We start from the raw sequence: 23,473 nt of genomic DNA on the forward strand, positions 1-23,473 counted from the left end.
TAAAAGTTAAAAAAAAATTTAAAAAAAAATAAAAAAAAACAGATTTTGGCATTACAAATAGATCTGCTGACAATTCTTGAGGGTACTCAATAAAAATCTGCCAGTTTTGTTTAATCAAGTCTGCACACTGCAATGAGGAAAACTGTAAAAGTGAGAACTTGGTGCATGGAAAGTTTCAGATTTTCTTCTCTCTAGACTAGAGTCTCTTTAAATATTTTACTTGGATATTTTGTGCACATCTAGCAATTATAACAAATATGAATTGTAAAATTATTTTGAAGCCATTTTGGAAGATTAATGAGGCCCCCTAGTGGACCTTGGACCCATAATTGAGAACTACTATATTCTTAGTTTATCATCCCAAAATAGCAGGAGACCAGGAGCCCAACATGAGGCAGAGGGATCTTTTATAACCCTGAATTTGTTTATTTAACTGAAAATGGCTGATTGTAAAAATGTTATCCCTTATATTTTATATATACACAGTACAGACCAAAAGTTTGGACACACCTTCTCATTCAAAGAGTTTTCTTTATTTTCATGACTATGAAAGAGAATGCCAAGAGTGTGCAAAGCAGTAATCAAAGCAAAAGGTGGCTACTTTGAAGAACCTAGAATATGACATATTTTCAGTTGTTTCACACTTTTTTGTTATGTATATATTTCCATATATAATTCCACGTTAATTCATAGTTTTGATGCCTTCAGTGTGAATCTACAATTTTCATAGACGTGAAAATAAAGAAAACTCTTTGAATGAGAAGGTGTGTCCAAACTTTTGGTCAGTACTGTATATATATATATATATATATATACATATATACATATATACATACATACATACACACACACACACACACACACACACACACATATATATATATATATTTAAAAAATTCTCTCACAATGTTCTGTACTGTCTGATCGATGCTCCATCAACCGAATACACAAGCTACTGGATGGCGTACCATTCACCGCTTCACATCTACACTCCCTCTAGGCATTTTCTCTTTGATCTTCTGATTAGGGAGACAACATTGGAGTAGTAAAGACTGTCACAGTGTTATCACAGGTTCTGTGGACGCTGTAGGGAAATCAGCAGGAAAAGGAAGCTAAGGTGCAATTGGGAGGGGTGAATTTCTTTGATGACTTTCAGCCAATGTCATCCTACAGGCCTTTGATTCCTTCCTGTTAGTATTCTGTGCATACTCACTACTCAAGAGTCAGAAACTCTTCCTTATCCAATTCATTCGCTCCATTCTCTCTCCCTCTCCCTCTCCCTCTCCCTCTCTTCCGCTCAGCCTCTATCTCCCCCTCCCAATCGCTCCGATTTGCTTTGACACATCTTCTCCCTTCCATCTCTCTAGGGTTTTACAGCTCTGAGGATGACTATTGTAATGGGCAAAGTGATTTGAAGTCTGAAGGATATTAATGTCCATTCGGTCTGGAATATAAATAAATATATTCTGTCCTCAATTTCACAAAGAAAAAAAGAAAAAACTGGCCTACATAAACAGACCTGTGTTCTATATGCTTTATGTTCAGCATATATGAAAAAGTTTTAAAAGAACTACAGTGCAGTGCATCAATCAGGTCATTCTTCTGTTAAACTTGTATTAAAATATCAGTGATGCTTAGCAAAATGTCATCACTGGGACAGATGACTCAAAATCATCCTGCTTTACTGAACAATGCATTAGCAAAAACTGCAAAAAAGCCTTTAACAGGTATTAAATTTCAGGAATAAAAAACAAAGCAGAATAAGGTCCAAATGATCATTCTTGTGGATATTGAATAAGGCACTAGAACAAAGTCATTCATCATGTAAGAAAAAACCCATCAACTTCGAAGAGAAAAGCACGTATATGTACTGTTATTAGATGCCTTGCCATTTCTAAAGTGTGTTAAGAACAAATGTGAAATTTACACTATAAGAGAGCTAACAAACGGACAGACGCTTTGTGCAAATAAGTCTTTATCATTCCACAGTTCAAATTCAGGTTTAATCCTGTAGGACAAATCTGATCCCATCAGCTTTCAGCTCTCATCAATCTACCCATCCCCTGTCCTCTTATATTATCAAATATATAAAAAGAACACTCATTTAAAATGTGTTAGAGTCAGAAATGCTTTAAATAAAAAAAGCCTGCTACTTTATTTGAGTCTCACACAATGTCAGATATATCATGTCAAGGGTGAAGTGATATAGAAAAAACTAAACAATAAAAGCTGTCTTTACAAACCTCTTTATTAATCTCATCATGTGTTGCTTGTAAACAAACAAATAAATAAAAAAAATATGTAAATACACAAAGAATATATCATGTTTACATTGGTTTAAAATTCCAGATTATTCTAATAAAATACCTCAGGTTTCAAAAATAATCTTAAGAACATGGCAGACAAGATCACATGTTTATAAATGGCAAAATTTCTTCCTTTAAAGGTAGAGTAGGTGATTTTGGAGAAGCCATCTTTGAAAGCATAAGATCCCACCCTCCCTGCAAATAACTCTACAAAGTTATGCCTCCTCCAAAACATATGAACAGGCACCAGCAGACCACTGGCACAATGAGAGACGACATTGGTGGAGGGTTTAACGCAGCGTGTGAGAAAACATTACAGTATTTAGCACATAATATTACAATGGACTGGTTTCAATTACAGATAAAAACTATAACTATCGTTTGATAAAAAAACTACTGCAAAATGACGCCATTTCCATTAAACTATGCTTTGTGATTAAAAAATATTTTTTTCCTTTTGCGTGATGACGAATTTTGGTAGGTTTACATATATCACAGTGACCGCAGCCATTATTATTACTATTTTTTTTTTATGTTGTGGCGATGGGGGCGTGGTTTAGCGAAGTCGGCAGCGGGAGAGAGAATCAGGAGACGAATGGTAAGTGAGTGGTTTGGGCGGAAACGATCAACACCTGTTTCTTGTTTCAGTAATTGGCGTGGAGAGAGTATAAAACGCCAGGAGAGACAGAAGCAGTCGAGAGAGAGACGGACTTAATGTAATTAAGACTGACTTGACTCTTGGATATTATGCATATTTCCCCGCCCCCAAAACATATGATTCAACTATCAGTCGAATATCTGCAATATTCTAAAATTCCAATTCGACTATGAAAATCATTAGTTGGGTACACCCCTCGTTTAGGCTAGATTTGACTACCTAATAACTATAGGGTTATTAGGTAGTCAAACCACCTATAGGGTTAAAGGTGTAAGAAACAAGGCCACACCGACTAACAAAATAGTACATATAAATACTTTCAGACCATTTAACTTTAACAACGTTATCTGGCTCGGCTCGGCGTTCATCTTCAGTTCTCTCTTCACATCAGTTCAGTCAGTGTACTGTTTGAGTAAATGAATTACTCCGGGATATTGGTTTGTTTGAACTCAGAGGGAGTGTCAGCCACATTAAAAAAGTTAACAGCTTAAGTCATTTGTGGATTGATGCTTATTGGAGATGCGAACAGTTTCAAACGATTCAGTTCGATCTGGTTCAAGAAGATCCGGTTACATCGAGTGATTCGTTTGCGAACCGGATATCATTACACTGCAGTGAACGCGCTCACAACTGACCCGAAAGAGAAGACAATGCTGAATAAAGTCATAGTTTTTGCTATTTTTGGACCAAAATTTATTTTCGATGCTTCAACAAATTCTAACGGACCCTCTGATGTCACATGGACTACTTTAAAGATGTTTTTCTTACCTTTCTGGACATGGACAGTATACCATACACACAGCTTCAATGGAGGGACTGAGAGCTCTCGGACTAAATCTAAAATATCTTAAACTGTGTTCTGAAGATGAACGGAGGTCTTAGGGGTTTGGAACGACATGAGGGTGAGTCATTAATGATACAATTTTTCCTTTTTGGGTGAACTAACCCTTTAACTCCTTGTGAAACAACCCTTCAAGTAGAATTTCCTTCCCACAGTACCCCTTCAAGTGAGCAAAAATGCCATGCAACCATGCAATCAGTTTACAGCAGTTTGGAAACACCTGTTCATTATTCAAGCTTAAGACAAGCTAATTTTATTGCCAGTCTCTTTTGTTCTACTAGGTCACCGCATAGAAAATAATCAGACTACTACCTTACGAAATAAAATAAAAATCTGTATGAAAACAATGACATCTTTCAAATTATTTAAAAACGACAATTTTAATTCACTTCCTTAACCCTGTATGAAATTATCCACATGAATAAAACACTATGGCTAAGCGTCGTTAAAAATGGGTTTGACTTATTCTCAAGACATCTGACAGCAGTTTGAACCAGCAGTTAATGTTTTTAAAAAAGAGAAATGTATTATGATCAATGGTTTTGTCTGGATCGAATCAAACTACATGAAATATGCATAAAAAAGGCACCCAAAGGCTGCTCCACATGAAACAATCAAGGTTGTGTTTCCACAGTAATGTCACTTAGTTGCCATGGCAAATTATTTTCTCATCAAAATGGCTATTTTAAACAAAGAAATAATCAGCACTTTGGAATATGTAAAGATATATATAATCATTATCTGTATTGTTTGTCTTTTTTTACACTTGTCTGTAGTACTTAATGAACATAATGTAAACATAAAGTATTACATGTTAAAGGAACACCCTCTTATGCTCCAAATGATGTTACCTTTTAAGCTGTCAGCAGAAAAATAGTGATGATTTCTAGACAAATTTTCTGCCCAAAACTTTCCCTGTTACTGTCTTTGTAACATCCTTTTCTGATTTTACCATCATTTAGATTGGTGGACTGTCTATGCATTGCGATACGAACTCAAAGTTTTTCCAGCTTTTAAAGAATCTGAGGTACATAATCTGACATTTAGTCTCTAAAGACCATTCAAGGTCACAACGCTAATTCTATATGACAACCTCTGCACGGACTATGTTAAACCATAAAAAAAGAGATTAAAAAAACTGAGGCATTTTTTTAGAACATATTTATTAGAACATCACACTACTGGAACCCATTGGAGATTTTTTAAAAGACCTTTTAAATGTGTCTCAAATAGCCGATTTTTTATAATGGGGTTACTGAGAGGAAACTGAAAACAAAACAAACTCACAACACAAACATGATCGCTCAATAGCAAAGAGCTGAAAAAAATGAAATGAAATGAAAAACTTATTTTACATACAAAACAGTACATGACAAACAAATAATAAAAAAATAAAATAAAACTATACATAGATCTTAAAGTTATCCTGTAAATACAGGCCATTCAAATAGAATCAACATCGTAAATAACTGAAATGTCATTATTTTAATTCCCAGTGGCAGCCTGTGACTTTGAATTTGTCATGTGAATCTCAATCAGCCAAACAACAAAAGAGCAAAGAACTAGGAAGATAAATATCAAGAGAGAAAACGAGTGAAATGACAATGAAGAGGAAGAATAATGTATTTTATAACAGTTTTAAAAAGGTGAGAGATGTTTGATCTCTCCCTCCTACCTCATGCAGCTTCACTCTGACTTTATTGATGGCCTTCAACCAGCGCAGGCGGGAAGGAGAGAAAGGAGGTGGTCCATCCTCATAAAAACTGAAAAAAGACAATTAAATGACATAATACCAAGTGAATCATTCACTTTAACTATACTTTTGATTTATTTCCTTGAACAGTATATTATACCTTTACATACAATTTGTCACCTTAGAAGTATACTAGCATACAGATGGTCTCAAAGCTAAAAGACATGAATTAAAGGAAAAAAACCCTCAAATTTAAATATTGTATTTACATTAGATGCAGATCTGAAACCAACATTTATAACATGATTCTGATACAATTAAACAGTGATTATTTATTATAAAGTTTCAATACAGTTACAATCAAGGTCAAACTGTACACCTTTTCAAGTGTTGTACTTTTACATTTATTTATATACTAGCTTAGATTTTAGGTTAAATATGATTGCATCCCATAGTCTGTATTTTATCCATCCTCTATTCACATCTATTAAATGTGCACACTTACCTGTGTTGCCTCTCTGGCTTTCTCCCTTGATCAACAACTGGCGTTGGCATGCTCTCTTCCTGTACTTCTTCCTCCACATTTGATAATATCTCTCTTTCCCCTTTTTCTGTGTCATCTAAGACTGGAAGAGGTGAAGCTACCACAGAAGGTCTGATCTGAGCATCTGAATAGTTTTGTTCTTCCTCTTCTGGCTCAGAGCTGAACTGGGAACTGGCTTGGCTAAGGTTACCAGAAGACCCAAATCGAGAACTGTCCACCGGGCTGGTGAGGAACAAAAAGATGCAATTATCAAATGAATTCTAAGAGAACTGCACAATCTTAAGACTGACTGGCTCAATATGGAATTTTTTTTCAAGAAACTGATAAAAAAAAAAATGTGTGTCACTTCCAACACAGATTAAACATAGTCTCAAACTAAATCACACTGGACTCTAAAAAAAAAGGTTCTTACAGTAATGCAGTATGAAGAATCTTAGGGAAATTGAATAAACATACTGGGGACAGTGCTCATTTTAATTTAATAGAGTACTAGATAAGAAAAAGATAAATATATATAAAAAAATATATAATTAATCAGTAGCAGTGAACACTAATGTTTAAAATCTAAGAACAGTTTAAAGGGTTAATGTATGAAGTGGTTCTTTAAGTGATTCTTAATTACAGGAGCAAGCAATGCTCTTGTAATGTTATTCAGTTTATGCATTGTTTTGACAGACTGTAAAATAAATAAATAAAACTATTAATAACAGGGATGCATAAATTAATATTAAATTAAATTAATAAAGAAATTAATCTATCTTGGAAAGATGGAGGGTAATGTTCACAACAAACCATAATAAATGGCCTAAGAAAAGCCATTTATTATGATTTTACTAGCCTTTTATCAAAGGTTTGCTGTTGGAGGCTCTCTGATGGCTTTTCTGCACTGGAATCTGTTTCAGGAGGGTCCTTGTCCTTATCAATGCAATCTTGGGAAATTTGGGATTCGTCCAAATGTTCTACTTGCAGACAGGATGCCCCTTATTTAAGTGCTGTCAGTCTCTGGAAGAGTTATGTGAAGAGTTCTCACTTGGACCTTCTTTAACACTGGGCTCTGCACTTCCTGTGACATCTGATGCAGGTGACAATTTATTAGCCTCAGGTTCACCATTTTTTTCAAGTTTTTGAGGCCTCAAAGTTTGAGGCAGTCAACTTTGCCATGGAAAGCCAATTTTCCTTTCAAACATCGATGACATTGTCTCTTCCTTTGGAAAAGCCACTTCTCTACTTGGAAGAGACCCATAGACAAACCTTTGAAACCAGAAAGCAGACCACTGCTCTCTGCTTGTAGCTGTGATGCACCAGACATCAAACCATGTTGAAAAAACAGGTAAAGCAAAGATACCTTTAGAAGGTGGTGAGGTTGGCAGTTTATCTGCAACTACTATTTTGAGTGTAGACGGTGGGGTTTCTTTGTCACCTGGTGGTCCCTTTGAGTGTAAACCTGATTCAGATATCTGCGTGTTAATGGTTTTAGATGTCTCAATGATTTCCTTGCTTTCATCTTTTGTTTCATCTCAAGATTTGACCTCTAGCTTTTCAACAAGCTTCAATGACTCTGAATCACCTTCCTTCAGTTCTTCTTCATTTATGAATTCAGTACCTGCCACAGCTGACTCAGGTTCAGAGACTGCACTTGACTTATTAGCAATGAGGTTAATTTGCTCTTTAGAGACTTGTGTTCCATCATGACTTTTAGTAACACATTTCTCTGGCAGCTTGGTTTCATCAGATTTTGTTGCTTCTGTACCTTTAAACAATCCAAACAGATCACCTGTGAGAGAGTCCGTTGGCAGGCTGGTTGAAAGATTAAAAAGAAGAAAGAGCTCTCGCACTGAGAAAAGAAAGAGGTCTGTGGCACTGAGAAAAAACTAGAGGTTGCTGGCTTGCTAGAAGCACTTGGGCCAGAAAACACTGACATAAACCCAGAAAATGCAGCAGCCTCTAAAGGTCTTTGAGACTCAGGCATTCTAGGTCTCGGCTGATTGGAAATGACAGGTATGGGTCCTCTTGGTTCAGGCATTCCAGGTCTGGGTTGAAAAAAGGTCCTGCCATTCTTGGCCTTGGCTGAGCAGAAAAACCCACTATTCCTGGATGAGGTACAATAATGTCTTGTTTGGGCTGTTGCTGCGGCTGAACAGAAGAAATGGACTGAGGATCTAAAAATGGTTTTCTTCTGACATTTTGATTTCATCTGTTTTTTCAATAAGGTCTGCTTGCTGTCTGTCAGACATTTTTAATTCAGTGTCTTTTACAGAGTCAACTGAAATTTTGTCTGCTATTTTTCATAATCAAATCTCCCGGTTTCTTAAGTCCATTCGGATCCGTTTGGATTCAGAGTTTTCTCATTTTCAGTGGGGTTCTTAGCATCCAGAGTTTTGTTAGTTTCCTGAGAGTTTTCCAGTTCCACACATTCTTTGGATTCCGATGATGATTTTTCAGGCTCTACAATTTTCTCCGATTTTAATGAGACCTCTGATGGTTTCTCAAGGAAACAAGGCTCAAAAACTCTGTCTTGCTTGGTTGAACTTTCAAGCACATATTGGTTTAAATCTTTGTCAAAGTCTGTGTTCTCTGGACCAAAGGCTACAGTTTCTTTGTTATCTTCCATGTCCAGTTCCTCATTTTTAAGGTGCTCATTTATAGTTTGTTCTTCATATATTTTGTCAACCATTGAAGTTTCTGCATTTTTTGACTGATCCTTAGTCAGAGTCACTGGTACTGGTACTGTTAGAGCCTCTGGGGATGCCATTATATAAGGGAGGTTCATTTTTATGCTCTGACTGTCAGTTTCTTGAGATTCCATATCTTCGTTAGCTAAATTGTCTAGAGAACCATCAAGGCTTTCCATAGCAGTCTTGTCAATAATAATGTCATTTTTCTGTGTTGTATCAGGTTCAACTGTCATGGTATCTTCTTCAGTACAAAAGTCTTTAGGACTGTTAGATTATGAAATCATGATCTGAGGTATGAGCATCTTTCTTGGGTCCAAACCAGAAAAATAACTAATGATCGTCCCTCTAGCTCAGTGGGTAAAACTTGAATAAAAGATAGTGTCTCTTCAATAGACATAATCTCAGACAAAACAAGCTGCTGAGGAATAACACCTAATTGACTAACATGGTCCACCACAGTATATTGTTGAAACAGACTGAGACACTGCTGCTGTATGAGGTACAGAGAACTGTGTGGCTTGAACTGATGCATGCTGGGCATCATATCCACTAACTGTAGCAAAATGATGTTGAGTTGACATTTCATATGATTGGCTTGAATCACTCTGGTTGCTAGACATAACCATAAATGGTGTCTCGGGCCGGCAATACCATGACTTAGGTGCCCTTGAGCAAGGCACCAAACCCCCAAGTGCTCCCTGGGCGCCACAGCATAAATGGCTGCACAATGCTCCGGGTATGTGTTCACGGTGTGTGTGTGTGTGTGTGTTCACTGCTGTGTGTGTGCACTTTGGATGGGTTAAATGCAGAGCACGAATTCTGAGTATGGGTCACCATACTTGACTGTATGTCATGTCACTTTACTTTAGTTGTAAAAACTTGAGCTGGAACTGGTGAAACTTCATTAAGTTCAATGGGTGGTCTTATTACAGAAGGTGGTGTAGTAAATGCTGGACTTGGAAGAGGCACTGTAGGTGGATCAACTAAAGAGGGTGATGCAGCATGTACTTAAACAGTAGTAGGTATGGTTCCATAGAACACTGACATGTTGGCTGTTTTTGTCACTGTCGGTTAAGATTTTGGATGTGTAAAACAGGACCTTCTTGGAAAAACTTGGAGTCATTAGATAAGAGATGTGGCAATGATTGACGCCTTTGTGGAATAAGACTTTTCTTTGGCACTGATGGCTCAACAAGCAAAGGCAATCCAACAAGCTCGTCAATGCAACTGAGATTGATGTTGATCTTGCTCTCACAGGTGGCAGTGCTTCCTTTTGGATTGCCTCAGTAACCACAGTCGAACAAGTAGGTGATTTAGCAGACATATCTAATGTAGCTTTTATTGCACTTGCTAAAGCAGTTGCTGTTTGATGATAATAAAAGGGTTGCACTGGAAAACTTGCAGTTCTGTTGCAAATACTGTATGAATTTGGCTGTGTAAAAAAGGACATTCATGGAAAGACCTGGATTCACTACATACGAGCTTGGGTAATGATTGATGCCTTTGTAGGATAAGATTTACCTCTGGTACTGATGGCTCTACAAGCAAAGGCAAACTGGTAGAATATGTTTTAATTTCTGTGACTAAGGTCCGTCTGCTTCTTAAAATGGATAATGCTTCAGTTATCTCATTCTCATGGATTCACTAGCAAATGAAGTCTGCCTTATGAGGCCAATTTGTTTATTTTGAGCAAGCATGTGCAATGCTGGGCTTGACACTTGTGATGTCTTTATTTCAGGATTTGTAAGAGGTGAACTTTGCTTAAATGGGCCTCCCTTGAGCCGATCAAGTTGAACTGATGTTGAGGCCGACTTGAACACTACCTTTAAGGGTGAATCCACCAGGACACTGTCAGAAAGTATCTGAATACTGTTTGCCTGGGACAGGGGTAGGCAAGTTCAGTCCTAGAGAGCCACAGTCCTGCAGAGTTCAGCTCCAACTCTGAAAAAAACCCTCACCTACCTTTAGGCTTATGCTGCGTTCAAGTCCTCTTGGGAAGTTTGTACTTACGAGTTGACAAGTCATAATTATGACGTCGGGTGCGTTCAAGTCAGTTTAGTCAGCACAAGATGGCGGTGTACCTTCTTTTAATAAATTACAAGAAAATACAACAGGGTTTGTTAACTCTGCTTATAGAAAATGAAGAGCAAAGAATTTGCATCAGGTGTGTTTTGCGTTTTAATTTTTTTTAATATAATTTATGAAGCCACTTTAATCTGTATCGCATTAAAACATATTAATTGCAATATTGCAATCCTATCTATCAATTTCAACTAAAAAATTACTACAAAAATTACTAAAAACAACAGACGTTGCATCCATCGATCCATCGATTCTGTCATGTTTCTCATTGACACACCCCCAACTCGGAAACTCTGAACTTACAGAAAATTCTGAGTTACCCACTAGTAATTACGACTTTGTGGTGGCATTCATGTGCATTTAACTCGTAAATACGTTGTATTCGACATGACTTGAACGCACCATTAAGGCTAGTTCACACGGCAGGATAATTAGGCCGATTTTAGCCCCGATTGACACCTTCCGACAATCTTAAGGATGCTCCGATTATCGTAAAATAATCTGATCAGATATTCCTGCCGTGTGTTGGATTTATTTGGCCCGATTTCTTCTCATGTGTGGTGTCCCCTGAGGACAAACGATCATGCAGCCTGTGGACTGTGGCATGTAGCCAATCAGAAAGCGAGGTGACGAGGCGGCGAGGAAGTACCAGGAAACAAAATCAAAACAGCCGGTGGCATGGCGCACCAGAAAGACCGGTGGACGTCGGAGATGGAGGACTTTGTCTCCACTTCTTTGACAATCGCCTTTTCTTTTTTTCTAATGTTTTTTTTTCGGTTACAAACAAAGGACAAACTATGGCCACTGCATCCTCTTCGTCCGCCATGATTGTTTACTCTGAAGTCACGTTTGATCTCGAGGGATTTTGCGAGATTTCCCGTCTGACCTGGGAATGCTCGGGAGTCAAATCGGTTCGTGTGTGATGTGTTGATTTTGCCGTGTGGCTGCACACCACACACTGTACTACCAACACTGTTAGACCCGTGATTTTTTTATCACCGTGTGTGGGGTCTCTCAGGTTTGGAAAATCGGCCGACAATTTTTAAATCGTCCCGTGTGAACCAGGCTTTAGTAATCCTGAAGACATTGATGAGCTTGTTCAGGTGTGTTTGATTAGGGTTGAAGCTGAACTCTGCAGGACTGCGGCTCTCTAGGACTGAACTTGCCTACCCCTGGCCTGGAAAATCTGCCCTGAGGCTTGTCTTGCAAGCGGAGGTTTTTGTTTTGGTGATCTGGGTGCTTCATTGCCACAGCTGTTTTATATGGGAATTCCATTGTCTGGAGGAAAGTTTTGTAGTCTGCTTCTCGGAGAGGCCAGAGGCACATCAGATATTGTCATGGAGTGATTTCTGACCTCTAGAGCTGGAAATGTCACATTGATTTCATTCACTTCCTCATTTAACTTAAAAGTCAGAACAACAGCAACAGTTTCACCTATGTGAATGGTCTCTTCATTCTACTTTTTAACTTTTAGTTTTGTTGTGGTAAAATCAATGACATCCTTAATAGACCTTTCAGCATCAGTATCTGTCTGAGTTTTCTCATTAATACCTTTGTATTTTTTGTTCAAGGTTCCAGAGAAATCCATAGGTTTACTACTACAAAAAAAAAGAAAAAAAACCCTGCCATCTGATGCTTGTTAAAAAGTAAATTCTGTGGTGGTGGAAATGATAGTTTTTGATTTGACATCACACTGGAAGGTTGTGGCTTCATGGGAACTACTTCAGTCTTAGAGACATCAATAGATCATTAGATTCTTTCTTTGATGAAGGAGACTGTGTTGTCTGTGATGCTGTCTTGCCAGTTTTTGTTTCTGAGATGCAGCAGAAGGCTTAGATGCAATACTTGTTGTGACTTGTTCTGAGGTTGGTGGAGTAGGTAATACTTGCAGTGTAGTTGTTGCACTCTGCTGTGTAAACCCATCCTGTTTTGTTGAATTTGCTGGTTTTACAGGAAGTGACCCAGTGTACAGTTGTTTTTACTCTTTTGAGTTTGTACAAGCTGAAGCCAACAGACTTCTCTGTCTGCGCATTTATGGAGTCCTGAAAAATTTGGGAGAACCGCTCAATATTTATATTCATAATCCTGTCTCCTTTATGAAGTGATGTTGAAAAATCAAAAAGTGCATTTAGGAGCTGCGAGTAAAGGACAGCCACTGCTGGTACCACTCAGAATCTTCAAAGTACATGCCATCCTTCTCTATCTTCACTGGCAGCTACAGTGCTACTGAGGTCGACTGCACCAGGAGTCAAATCCAATGGCCCATTTTTTTCAGCGAGTCGTCTGAAAAATCTTGAGTTAACTTTCAAATCTAAATGTGGGTTTCATTTTTTAGGCATTTTTGCCATTTAGTCTAAAGTCTGACATTGACTGGCATGAATATTTTTTTGCTGGTACATCTGTTGAGAGGTTAATAGTAGTGGTTTTCTCCATCCAAGTCTTTTTGCTTCTTTTATCACTGAAGCCATTTAAATTGTCACAGCCTCCCCAGGGATTCTTGTTTGTGCCACTCATCGTCTTCATTTGCTAGTGGTAGTAGTGAAATAGTAGGTTGACAACATCCTGCCAAGGATGTGAAGGTATATGGAGCTGACTAGGACCTATATTTTCAAGTTCCACCATTATCCTAAAACCGGTTCAGAGGATAATGGCACTTCCACTTGATTTACAGAATAACCCGTTTGAAACTTGTGTTGCTAGGGACTCCAATAAAGCATAATCATTCATTTGCTGCCAAAGAAGACCTTCAATGAGACAATGATGTTCATAGAGTTCTGAGGGAATCACACCATGTACAGCAAATGTATACAATAGATCTTGTTAGCCATAATTAATTGGTGGCCATATAACAGTCTATCGATCTCCTCCATGTACTGTTGGGTGGACTTCATTGTAGGATGCAGGTTAGCAGGTTGTTGAGAAGCTTCACTCACTACTTTGTTAGATTTTGATCTCCCGGTGCAAACTGAAGTAGTGGACTCTTCTTTACTCCGTTTAGACATTAGTCGATCAAGGAAGCCCTTTTTTTGGGTTCTACCTTTTTGACAAAGTGTCATTTCCATTAGCTCCGGATTAAAAAATTCCAGAAAGGATACATGCACCACTATTAGAACTACTTTTTGGTGGTTCTTTGATTTGAGAAGGTAGTTTAGATGAAGTGTCTTCCTCTGAGGCATTGCTAAATAGTCCAGACAAGAAACCTTTGTGACAAGTTGGCTGCCTCCACCCTAATTATCATCGTCACCCCATCCCTTAATCGCCGCATTTCACCAGGCTCCGGACAGGAGTGGGTGTTTGAGAGAGGAGGGGCACTGGAAGAGCCAGGGCTGGCAGCGTGTGATGGGGCACACCTGATGCAAATGAAGCTTCATCACCGCAGCTGTTTAAATGCCGAACATGCCCCTCATCGGGAGACCGGTCTCTTCCCCGTGCATGCACGCTGGTGTCCTTGTGGGTCCAGGAAGGGTTCGTAGAGGGACTCTGGCGCCTCCAGAGACCTGAGCTGTCGGACCCTCGGTCTGGACAAGAACCGCACCCGTTAGACGGCCGTCGGGCCAGGATGTCTAGTGCCTTCAGGCGCTGCGGCCAGCGAGAAGGATGCAGCCACTGGAAGAAGACGCCACCCCTCTCGCCCCCGGACCAAAGAGGGGAGCATGTGCGGCTGCTGGACTCCACCCTTTACATGGACCCTTCCTTCCTGAACACTGCCCAACCTACTCAAACCCCACAGCACAACGAGGACACAAGATTGTATATTTTGGACACTCTTCCATTTCGGACACTTTTTATTCCCTGTTTTGGTTAATATGTTGTCAAAGAAAACCTCTCCAATGCCTGACGCCACCCCCACTGTGTCTGTCGTTTGCTCCTCCCACCACACCGTTTTGTGCTGAAACTTTTTGATCCCTTTCTGCACCTCCATCTTCAGAGAACATAAGTTCAACTGGTTTGGCTCTCTGAATCTGTGGGCGACCTTGACTAGGTTTAATTCCAGGATGGCCTTGTTGCAGCTGTTTTGGTTTCTGACTAGGGGAAGCTTCACTCGTTGCTATTGGTTCTTCAGTTGTAGTAAGTTTGCTCAAAATTACAGATATGACGCCACTAGACTCATTTTGCTGATTGTTGGTTGTGCCTGTGAATCATTTTGTATCTTTGGATGCACCTGAGTCTTTGGATGGCATTGGTCGTCTGGCTTGGTATTTGATCTATCTTGAAGTTTATCCGCCTTTTCATTTCAATCAGCTTGGTCTGTATCCAGTGTATCTATTTTAATCTCTCTTTGATTTTCAGTAGACAGACACAGTCAACTATATCTGCAGAAACTTCTTCTACATTGCCTGGTTTTTCAGAATTCACAACAACATTATAATATTTTGTGTAGTTGCTGTTTGATGAGGCTGGTGTTCCAGTCTGTGGCTTGGTGGTACAGTTGAGCTTCCTTTAAATAGATTGGAAAACCAGCCAGTATCTGTATTTCCTTTGGAAACACTTTCAAGCAGTGCAGAAAGACTGGACAGTGCTGATTTAGCCCCAGTTTGGGGTCTGCTAGATCTAGGAGTATTGGGATCTTCACCTGTTGTCAGTTTTAGAAATCCAGACAGCATACCACCTTCTTGTTTAGGCGCCTGAATATTGACTGAAGCATCTGAGGAAAAAAAGAGAGCTTTAATTTATTGCCAAAAGTACCAGACACATCCTTGGCTGGCTTAAAAATAGAAAACAATGAGGGGACCTCAGTTGGCTTATCGTCAGGAGCATTGTTTGATATAAGTGAGTTCAATGACTTTTTAAAGGGGCTAAACAATCCAGTGTCTTCTGCGAGTGTTGGACTGGCAGTCTTTGCCTCAGTTTTACTCTCTACTAGCTTGGACATAACAGCTCTGGGCATGGAATCAGGTAATTCACCAGATGATTCTGTGTCAGGTAAAAGCTCTACTGATCCATTTCCTGATCTCCCAAAATGAGGACTGGTGCTCGGGTTGTGTGCCAGACCCCTTCAAAGACAACCTTTTGGATTTCTTCTTTATACTCTGCATTTCCCTGAGATATATTTGGTTGTGAAATAGTTTCAGCACTAGATTTGTCTCCATAAAGTCTAAAAGGGCTCAATCTTCCTAGCAAATGTTTGTGTTAGACTTGAAGTGGAGTCCTGAGCCACTTGAATCAGAAATGATTGTAACATCAGTCTCTGATGTGGCACTAGCTGGTCAACTGACCTCTGAGGACTGAAATGGTAACAGAGACTGCAAAGAGAACTTAATGTCTGCATTAGATTCCTGATTAGCAGGTGGTACAACAGCAACAGGATTTGGACAACAAGTTGATTTAGGTATGAAAGAGAACAGTTTGGAAATACCAGACGCTGACTGGGGAGGAACTGGAGATGGGAGTTTTTGCTGTAGTTTCTATTGATTCTGTATCTTCAAAAGCTGGTTTAGTATTTGTGATTGAGTTGAACAATGAGCTCATGGTGTTTTTAAAACCCACAATACCTTGTTCCACAGCTTTTTCCTCTTTTATCTCAGCTGATTTACCCTCAATTTTCTTTTCTTCACTCTCTGTTTCTGTTTTTGTGACAGATGTTTACAATGATTCATATTTACTCATTCCCTCTCGTCCAGCTAGATATTCTGACAGAGAGTCAACTAAGTTCTGAAGTTCGTTAAAAACTCCTTATTTGGCTTCTGCACAGGTGACAATGTTTCATCTGGGCCCCTTATACAATCATTCCCCATGCTGCTCTGTTGTCCATAATATGTCTTGCATTATTGTAATAACTGTCATATTCATACTGTGTATCCTCTTGTACTAACACCATATCATCTTCAGACCCAAGAGAGAATTGCATTTCATCAGGTCCTGCAGATCCATATTCACTTCTTGCTCTCATCCTGGCTTCCCCTTTCTTACAATAAATAGTATAGTTCTCAAGGGTGTCTCCAAATTAGTTCTTGGCCTACATCCTGGTTTTGTACCACAGCCCCTCTGTATATGATGCTTGGTTTACCTTGTGAAGTTGCCTTATTAAAGAAATTATGGAAATTCCATGAGGGGAAATATCCTTAAAGATTCTAACTTCCTTACAGACCAAACGGACCTCACTGATGCCTGTGGTTGCTCTCCTGGTGGGATTTCATGATGCATCATACTGCACAGTCTCCTCTGGGGACATTGCATCACACTCTACTGTCTGGTAAAATTGACTGTCTTTGGAATCACCTGGGCTGCTCACGATTCTATAGATTTCACTCTTGGTGTCATCATCGTCACTCCATGTTTTCTAGGTAATCATCCAGTGTGCTGTCATTAATTTTGTATTTGGTCTCCCATTCTTCAACCCCCATACCGGAGTCCACTGGAATCATTCTGACATCATCTGTACCACTTGAAAATTAAATTAAAATATATACGCAGATGGATAAAAAAAGAAAGACAGACAGTTGAAAATGAAACCACTAAAACTAAACATTTTTGGAGCTAAACTGACAGCAAAAAAAAGTACTTTCTTAATGATTTTAATTCTTAAAATTTAGTTTAGAAGCAACTCTTAGTTACTACTCATAGATCATATCTTGAATATGTGTATTTTGTCTTACTGCACTGACAGACTTTGGCACACACTACCCTTGTTTTTAACAAACTTTAAACAAGAAAACTAGTTCGTCAGTGCAGAGAGACAAAACACAAGTATATTCAAGATTTTATCTGAAAACAAGTCATAGTATCTTATTCACGGTTGTTTCAGATAATTGTAATATTGTAAATAATCTTTTTTTAAGGATTTTAGATAATGGGTGGGTAATGTTATATTTCAAATGTGCCAAGATTTACATGTGTTTGTTTAATCAAGTGTTCAAACATACCTCTGTTCCCTTCCTTCTCTATAATCCAAGTCATAGCTCTGGATAGAGTCTGTCCTAGACTCTTTTGATATTGCCTGATTCTGTAATCTCCGGCCAATGGGGTACTGATGTGCAGAGGAATTGGGTTGAGCTGTGGTGTGGTATCGTGGAGGCCTGCTGTTTGTCTCACTGCGGTAATCACTATCCCTGTCATGGTCATCAAAAGCTACAGCACAACAAAATCCAGAATTGAGTAAAGTGTGGTCAGGGAGGACTTAACCTAAAACTTCACATTAATTAAATTAAATGAAAGACCATTCTTCTTCTTTTTTTTTTTTTTACTTCATATTAAAAAAGAATCTATATGGAATATTTTTACTTGTAAAAGACTGTCACAGCACTGCTTAAAAACTAAAAGGAGATTAAAAATTTTAAAAAAGAATAATAATAAATAAATAAAGATGATGGAGATGTTATTTGCCAATTACACATTTCTAAATACAAATCACATTCACAACAAATAAATGCATGATAAAACAAATATATATATAGTACAGACCAAAAGTTTGGAAACATTACTATTTTTAATGTTTTTGAAAGAAGTTTCTTCTGTTCATCAAGCCTGCATTTATTTGAACAGTAATATTGTGAAATATTATTACAACTTATATATAATAGTTTTCTATTTGAATATACTTAAAAAAAAAAAAATTATTCCTGTGATGCAAAGCTGAATTTTCAGCATCATTACACCAGCCTTCAGTGTCACATGTAACATCCAGTCTATCACGTGATCATTTAGAAATCATTCTTATATTCTGATTTATTATGATTGTTGGAAACAGTTCTGCTGTCTAATATATTTGATGAATAAAAGGTTAAAAAGAACTGCATTTATTCAAAATAAAAATAAAAAATTCTAATAATATATATTCTAATAATATATTTTCTTTACTATCTCTTTTTATCAATTTAACACATCCTTGCTGAATTAAAAGTATTGATTTTATTTAAAAAAAAAAAAAGAAAGAAAAAAGAAATTACTGACCCCAAATTACTGACCAGTAGTGTATATTGTTAGTAAAAAATATTTATATTTTAAAAACATAGCTTCTTTTTTTTTTTTTTTTTTACTTTTTATTCATCAAAGTATCCTAAAAAAGTATCACATGTTCTGAAAAAATATTAAGTAGCAGAACTGTTTCCAACTTTGATAATGAATCATCATATTAGAATGATTTCTGAAGGATCATGTGATAATGATCCTAAAAATTCAGCTTTGCATCACAGAAATAAATGATAATTTAAAGTATAATACATTTAAAAACAATTATTTTAAATTGTAATAATATATCACAATATTACATTTTTTTCTGTATTTTTGATCAAATAAATGCAGGCTTGATGAGCAGAAGAAACTTCTTTCAAAAACATTAAAAATAATAATGTTTCCAAACTTTTGGTCTGTACTGTATATATATATATAAACAAAGGAATGATGAATAACCAAAATAGGAAAGGAGAAAGAATTTCTCCTTTCTCCTTCAATGTAAATAACATTTCCCATTAAAAGTGCCTCCAACAGAAACTTATTCACTCTTTCTTTCTATGTAAATTAATAAATGGTAAGAGAAAGAAAAAAAGAGAAAGAAAGCAGTGAAATGATGATTAGTTCCAAGACACATAAATTACATACTCTGCTGTTCATTCCATCCAAAGTATGTCCAATTGCCTAGTGGTGTGGAGAAAGTTAAACAGCAGAAGATAGATGAAATGGTAACACTTTACAGTAAGCTTCCATTGTATAACATTGATTAACTACTGAACTTAATTAGTCTTACTAATTTACTAATACATTATTAAAACCACAATTTGCATTTGTTCATGTATATGTTCAACAGACTTGAGCTAACATGAACTAAGAATGAATAGTTGTACTAACTACTTGTACAAAATATTTGAACACTAACAATGAGCTTTTAATATGTTAGTCAATGCATTAACATTAACTAATAAAGTCTTATTCTAAGTAATACTCATGCGAAATATAATTGCATTACCCACAGAGAGTTTGCATGCAATTCTGCTTTCTTGATTATTTAATCTACTTCTGTATTTCTTATTACAAATTTCTATCAAGTATTTCAGTAAATTACTTCACGGTTGAGTAGGTCACCCAAATATGAATATTCAGCAATTATTTACTCACATTCAAGTTGTTACAAATCTCTATGACATTCTTTTCAGTGGAACAAGAAAGTAAATTTCACACAGAATGTTAGAAATGTCATAGTATTCACGTCCATTTTGTTTGTAATTTTTTTTTCAAACAATGAAAGTAAATATTGACTATCATAGTGCAGTTCTGCCCTTATATCATATTCTATGTTCCAAGTAAAGACGGATTTTAATAAATGTTTAAGTTAACATGAAATTAATTGAAGACAGAATCCTCATTTGTTGAGTGTGCTAACCTTTTAAGCAAAAGTAAATCTTGACAATTGCAATATTAATACAACAAACAGAACATCGAAGTCTGAATGCCATAATCACCAGGGTTAAATGCATCACAACAGCTAGAAACTACTGCCATCTTCTGGCTTTAAGGGGACTCATCATGTAATTTAATTTATTTTATTTTTTTCAGTAAAAGCTGAAAAGAGAATACTTACAGCACTGGGAGGGCACTGAGGGCAGCTGTCTTCTCTGTGCTTCATCTTGCAGTGAATACTATTCAGAAATTGATGGGAAATTAATAAAATGGTTAAAATTCATGATAATACACGAAGTATTTCAACCAACATCAGATTTCATACCTGTTTATTTTCATAAATGAGGTGAAACAAAAAGCCCAAGATTTTACACTGGCAAAGACAACAATAAAGAATAATTTGTAACTAATCAGATGTGATGTTCATGTGCTCTATTCTTCCCCTCCATTGGTTTTACAGCACATCTTAATGGTCTTTTGACAGCAGAACTGTAAGGCCCTTGCAGTGCTCAGTGCTCACAGGAGGAGGCAGTACCAAATACCAAATACCTGATAAAATATACAAATTCAACATAACTAAAATCATTTTGCATGAAAATACAAATCTGAAGTTTATGACTAATATTTTCATGAATTTAAGAAAGGTTCAGGGTTTCAGACAACAGCTGAAAATTTATTTAAAAAAAACCTATACAGATTTCCATTTGTCGATATGAAAAAAAAAGAATTATCAAATATAAAACTGACACACTGATTCGCTCACTGAATCTGAATATTAGTAACTCTTGCCCAGGTCCATCAAACTAACGTGTTACTTGCACTGTATATTCACACATCTCTTCTCCATCTAAACACACACAGTCTGTACCTCATCATGTATACTCATAGAGTTGAGGAGCTCCAGCTTTTTAGTCCAGTACTGGGCCTCGTCATCGGGGATATCTGCACAAGCAAACAAATAATACAGAAATAAGGGGAAAGGAAAGTCTGATCTCTTTAGATAAAACTCCAGCTTCCACTGTTCCATATCATACAGTGGCCATAAAGAGTACCTGGACACTTAAGTCACTTAAAATTGTATGAATTTCTTTTTGTGGCCACTGTCTATATGGCAGTTAAAGGAACTGCTTAGAATCTGTTCTAAGAGGTCTGATAAAAAGTAAATCTAAAACTAAAATAAAATAAGGAACATTCTATATGTTTTTATTATATGTGAACTACCGAAAGGGAGCTCAAAACGTGTGTCCAGCAGCACTTGGTGAGGAGTGGGGTTTTTAGTGCCATATATCTCATCTTCCTTCATCAGAACCTCAGAATCCAGTGAGGTCCATTCTCCAGGCCCCTCCTAAAGAGAGAGAGAGAGAGAGAGAACCATGGAAGACTCCATGCCAGAGGAACTTTATGTGAATTTTCCATTTATAAATTCATGAGGGCAATATTAACAAATTCAACCACATTTTTATATTTTCTGCAGAACATGTGAGTGGCCACCAACACTGAATACCAGTCAATTACCCATAATAATGCTTTCTCAAGTGAAAAATCTATCCCTTGTTGTCTGCTCACATCAAAATCCACTGACAGATTTTAGAAGAGTTTTGAACTGCTTTCATTTGTACAGTGCTTGATCTCTGCATTTTTCTTTCTTGATTCAGATGATACAACTTTTTCAATGAAGAAAGAAATATTATAGATGGATTTTCATATTTTAGCCAGCGGCTTGAAGTTATAAACATCTTAATGAAGCTTCTTGCTTCACAGGATATTAATCGACGAATCATGAGGGTTACTTGTGGATTATTGTGACGTTTTTATCAGCTGTTTGGGCTCTCATTCAAAACAACATCCCATTCACTGTAGAGGATCTACTAGCCAGTGATGTAATGCTGAATTTCTCCAAATCGGTTTAATAAATAAAATCTTCAACATCTTGAATTTTCAGCAGATCTTAATTTGGGGGGGAATTATTCCTTTAATTGACTGCCTTTGACTGGCACCCTGGGGTTATTCCAGAACTGTCCAGTTGAAAGCAATTCAGGCATTGTTTATCTTTCTCACCATCTGCACTGTATTCCCCACCCACCTCAGCTCCGGGCATGACTCAGATGCTCTTAACTTCTTGTGTGAAACAAGGTGGGAGTGGCACTTTCATGCCTCACCAGATAGACAGCTGAGATGTGTGACTGTTGAGGGCGTATTCTCTCCATTCTGATTGACTGGTGGTGTCTACTTACCTCATCTGATTGGCGTATGGTGTTAAGTGGGATCCATGCTGTTCCTATCAAAGTGTCCCAGATGAGCCCTTTATTCCACACCTCCACAACCAGACCCAGGTCCAGACGATTAATCTCACTTGGGCCACAGATAGCAATACAGAAATAGAGATCAGACCATCATCAAACATGATGATGAAATGCACCAATTCTGAAATCTCCAAATTCACCCACACCTCTCTGTGAGTTCAAGACACTTCATCAGTGTCCTTTAGGGAAGGGTCTAAAAATAGCTTTACCAATGGTGGATGAATTGAGAAAATGTACGGGGCATAAATATTTTGTACAGATCATAAAAATTTAATTTTTTTATTATTAATGGTACATTTTTGGAATGAAATATTGTGGTTGGGTTTTCTTGTATATTGGTGACTAACAGTATCGTTAACTGTGTCTCTTATAACATTAGACTTAAGCTTCAGTAGATCATCCCTATGTACAAACACGATTTCATATCTGTATAAATTTGCATAGAATTGTATTTGTTCTTTATATTTAATTATGCTTATGTCAGAATTAAAAGTATAGTTCACCCAAAAATTTTAACTTTTGATTTATTTACTCTTTGGTGTGTCATTCTTTACATGATCCTTTTATCCCCCAATCAGTCCCATCATTCACTTTACCTATAATATAATAATAATTATTATAATTCTTATTAATATAAAAAAAGAAAGTAATTCGGCTTAGAAACTAAATGAGGGTGAGTAAATAATGACCAAATTTTCATTGTTTAGGGATGAAATAATTCAACTTACTCAAAGACTATTTTGGACCACGCTTTAGGGTTAACACATGGATCAAAAGAACAGATCAAAGAAAGAAAGGGGGGCCAGATTGTACATTTGACATCCTAGCCTGTACATTTTTATAAACAGTACTAATAGTAAAAGTTAAATGCCAGATAAATTATGTAATTTTTAAGCTATAGCTTTGGGTAATTGATTCTTAGAACAGATATCACAGTTCTCCCACAATTCTGAAAACAAAACATTAGACAACCAAACAAAATAATATGTAGGCTAATTTACTTCATGTTCTGACAAAATGTTTTATTTCATGTTATAA

At 37.1% G+C, this 23,473-nt stretch overlaps 1 protein-coding gene across 1 annotated transcript in view; it reads right to left on the minus strand.

The window, feature by feature from the left end:
• Positions 1 to 4,659: 4,659 nt before the first annotated feature.
• LOC132135819 (protein unc-13 homolog B-like) overlaps positions 4,660 to 23,473 on the minus strand; it is a 48,583-nt gene continuing 29,769 nt past the window's right edge. The window contains exons 4-12 of the mRNA XM_059547204.1: positions 22,367 to 22,484; positions 21,354 to 21,477; positions 21,001 to 21,074; positions 20,314 to 20,371; positions 19,338 to 19,373; positions 17,663 to 17,867; positions 6,004 to 6,264; positions 5,481 to 5,568; positions 4,660 to 5,367 (exon numbers count right to left, since the gene is read on the minus strand). Coding sequence (XP_059403187.1) covers positions 5,341 to 5,367; positions 5,481 to 5,568; positions 6,004 to 6,264; positions 17,663 to 17,867; positions 19,338 to 19,373; positions 20,314 to 20,371; positions 21,001 to 21,074; positions 21,354 to 21,477; positions 22,367 to 22,484 — 991 coding nt within the window. The 3' untranslated portion in view covers positions 4,660 to 5,340. The remainder of the gene's footprint in view (positions 5,368 to 5,480; positions 5,569 to 6,003; positions 6,265 to 17,662; positions 17,868 to 19,337; positions 19,374 to 20,313; positions 20,372 to 21,000; positions 21,075 to 21,353; positions 21,478 to 22,366; positions 22,485 to 23,473) is intronic.

This window comes from Carassius carassius, chromosome 4 (assembly GCF_963082965.1).
Source record: "Carassius carassius chromosome 4, fCarCar2.1, whole genome shotgun sequence".
NCBI classification, from domain to species: Eukaryota; Metazoa; Chordata; class Actinopteri; order Cypriniformes; family Cyprinidae; genus Carassius; species Carassius carassius.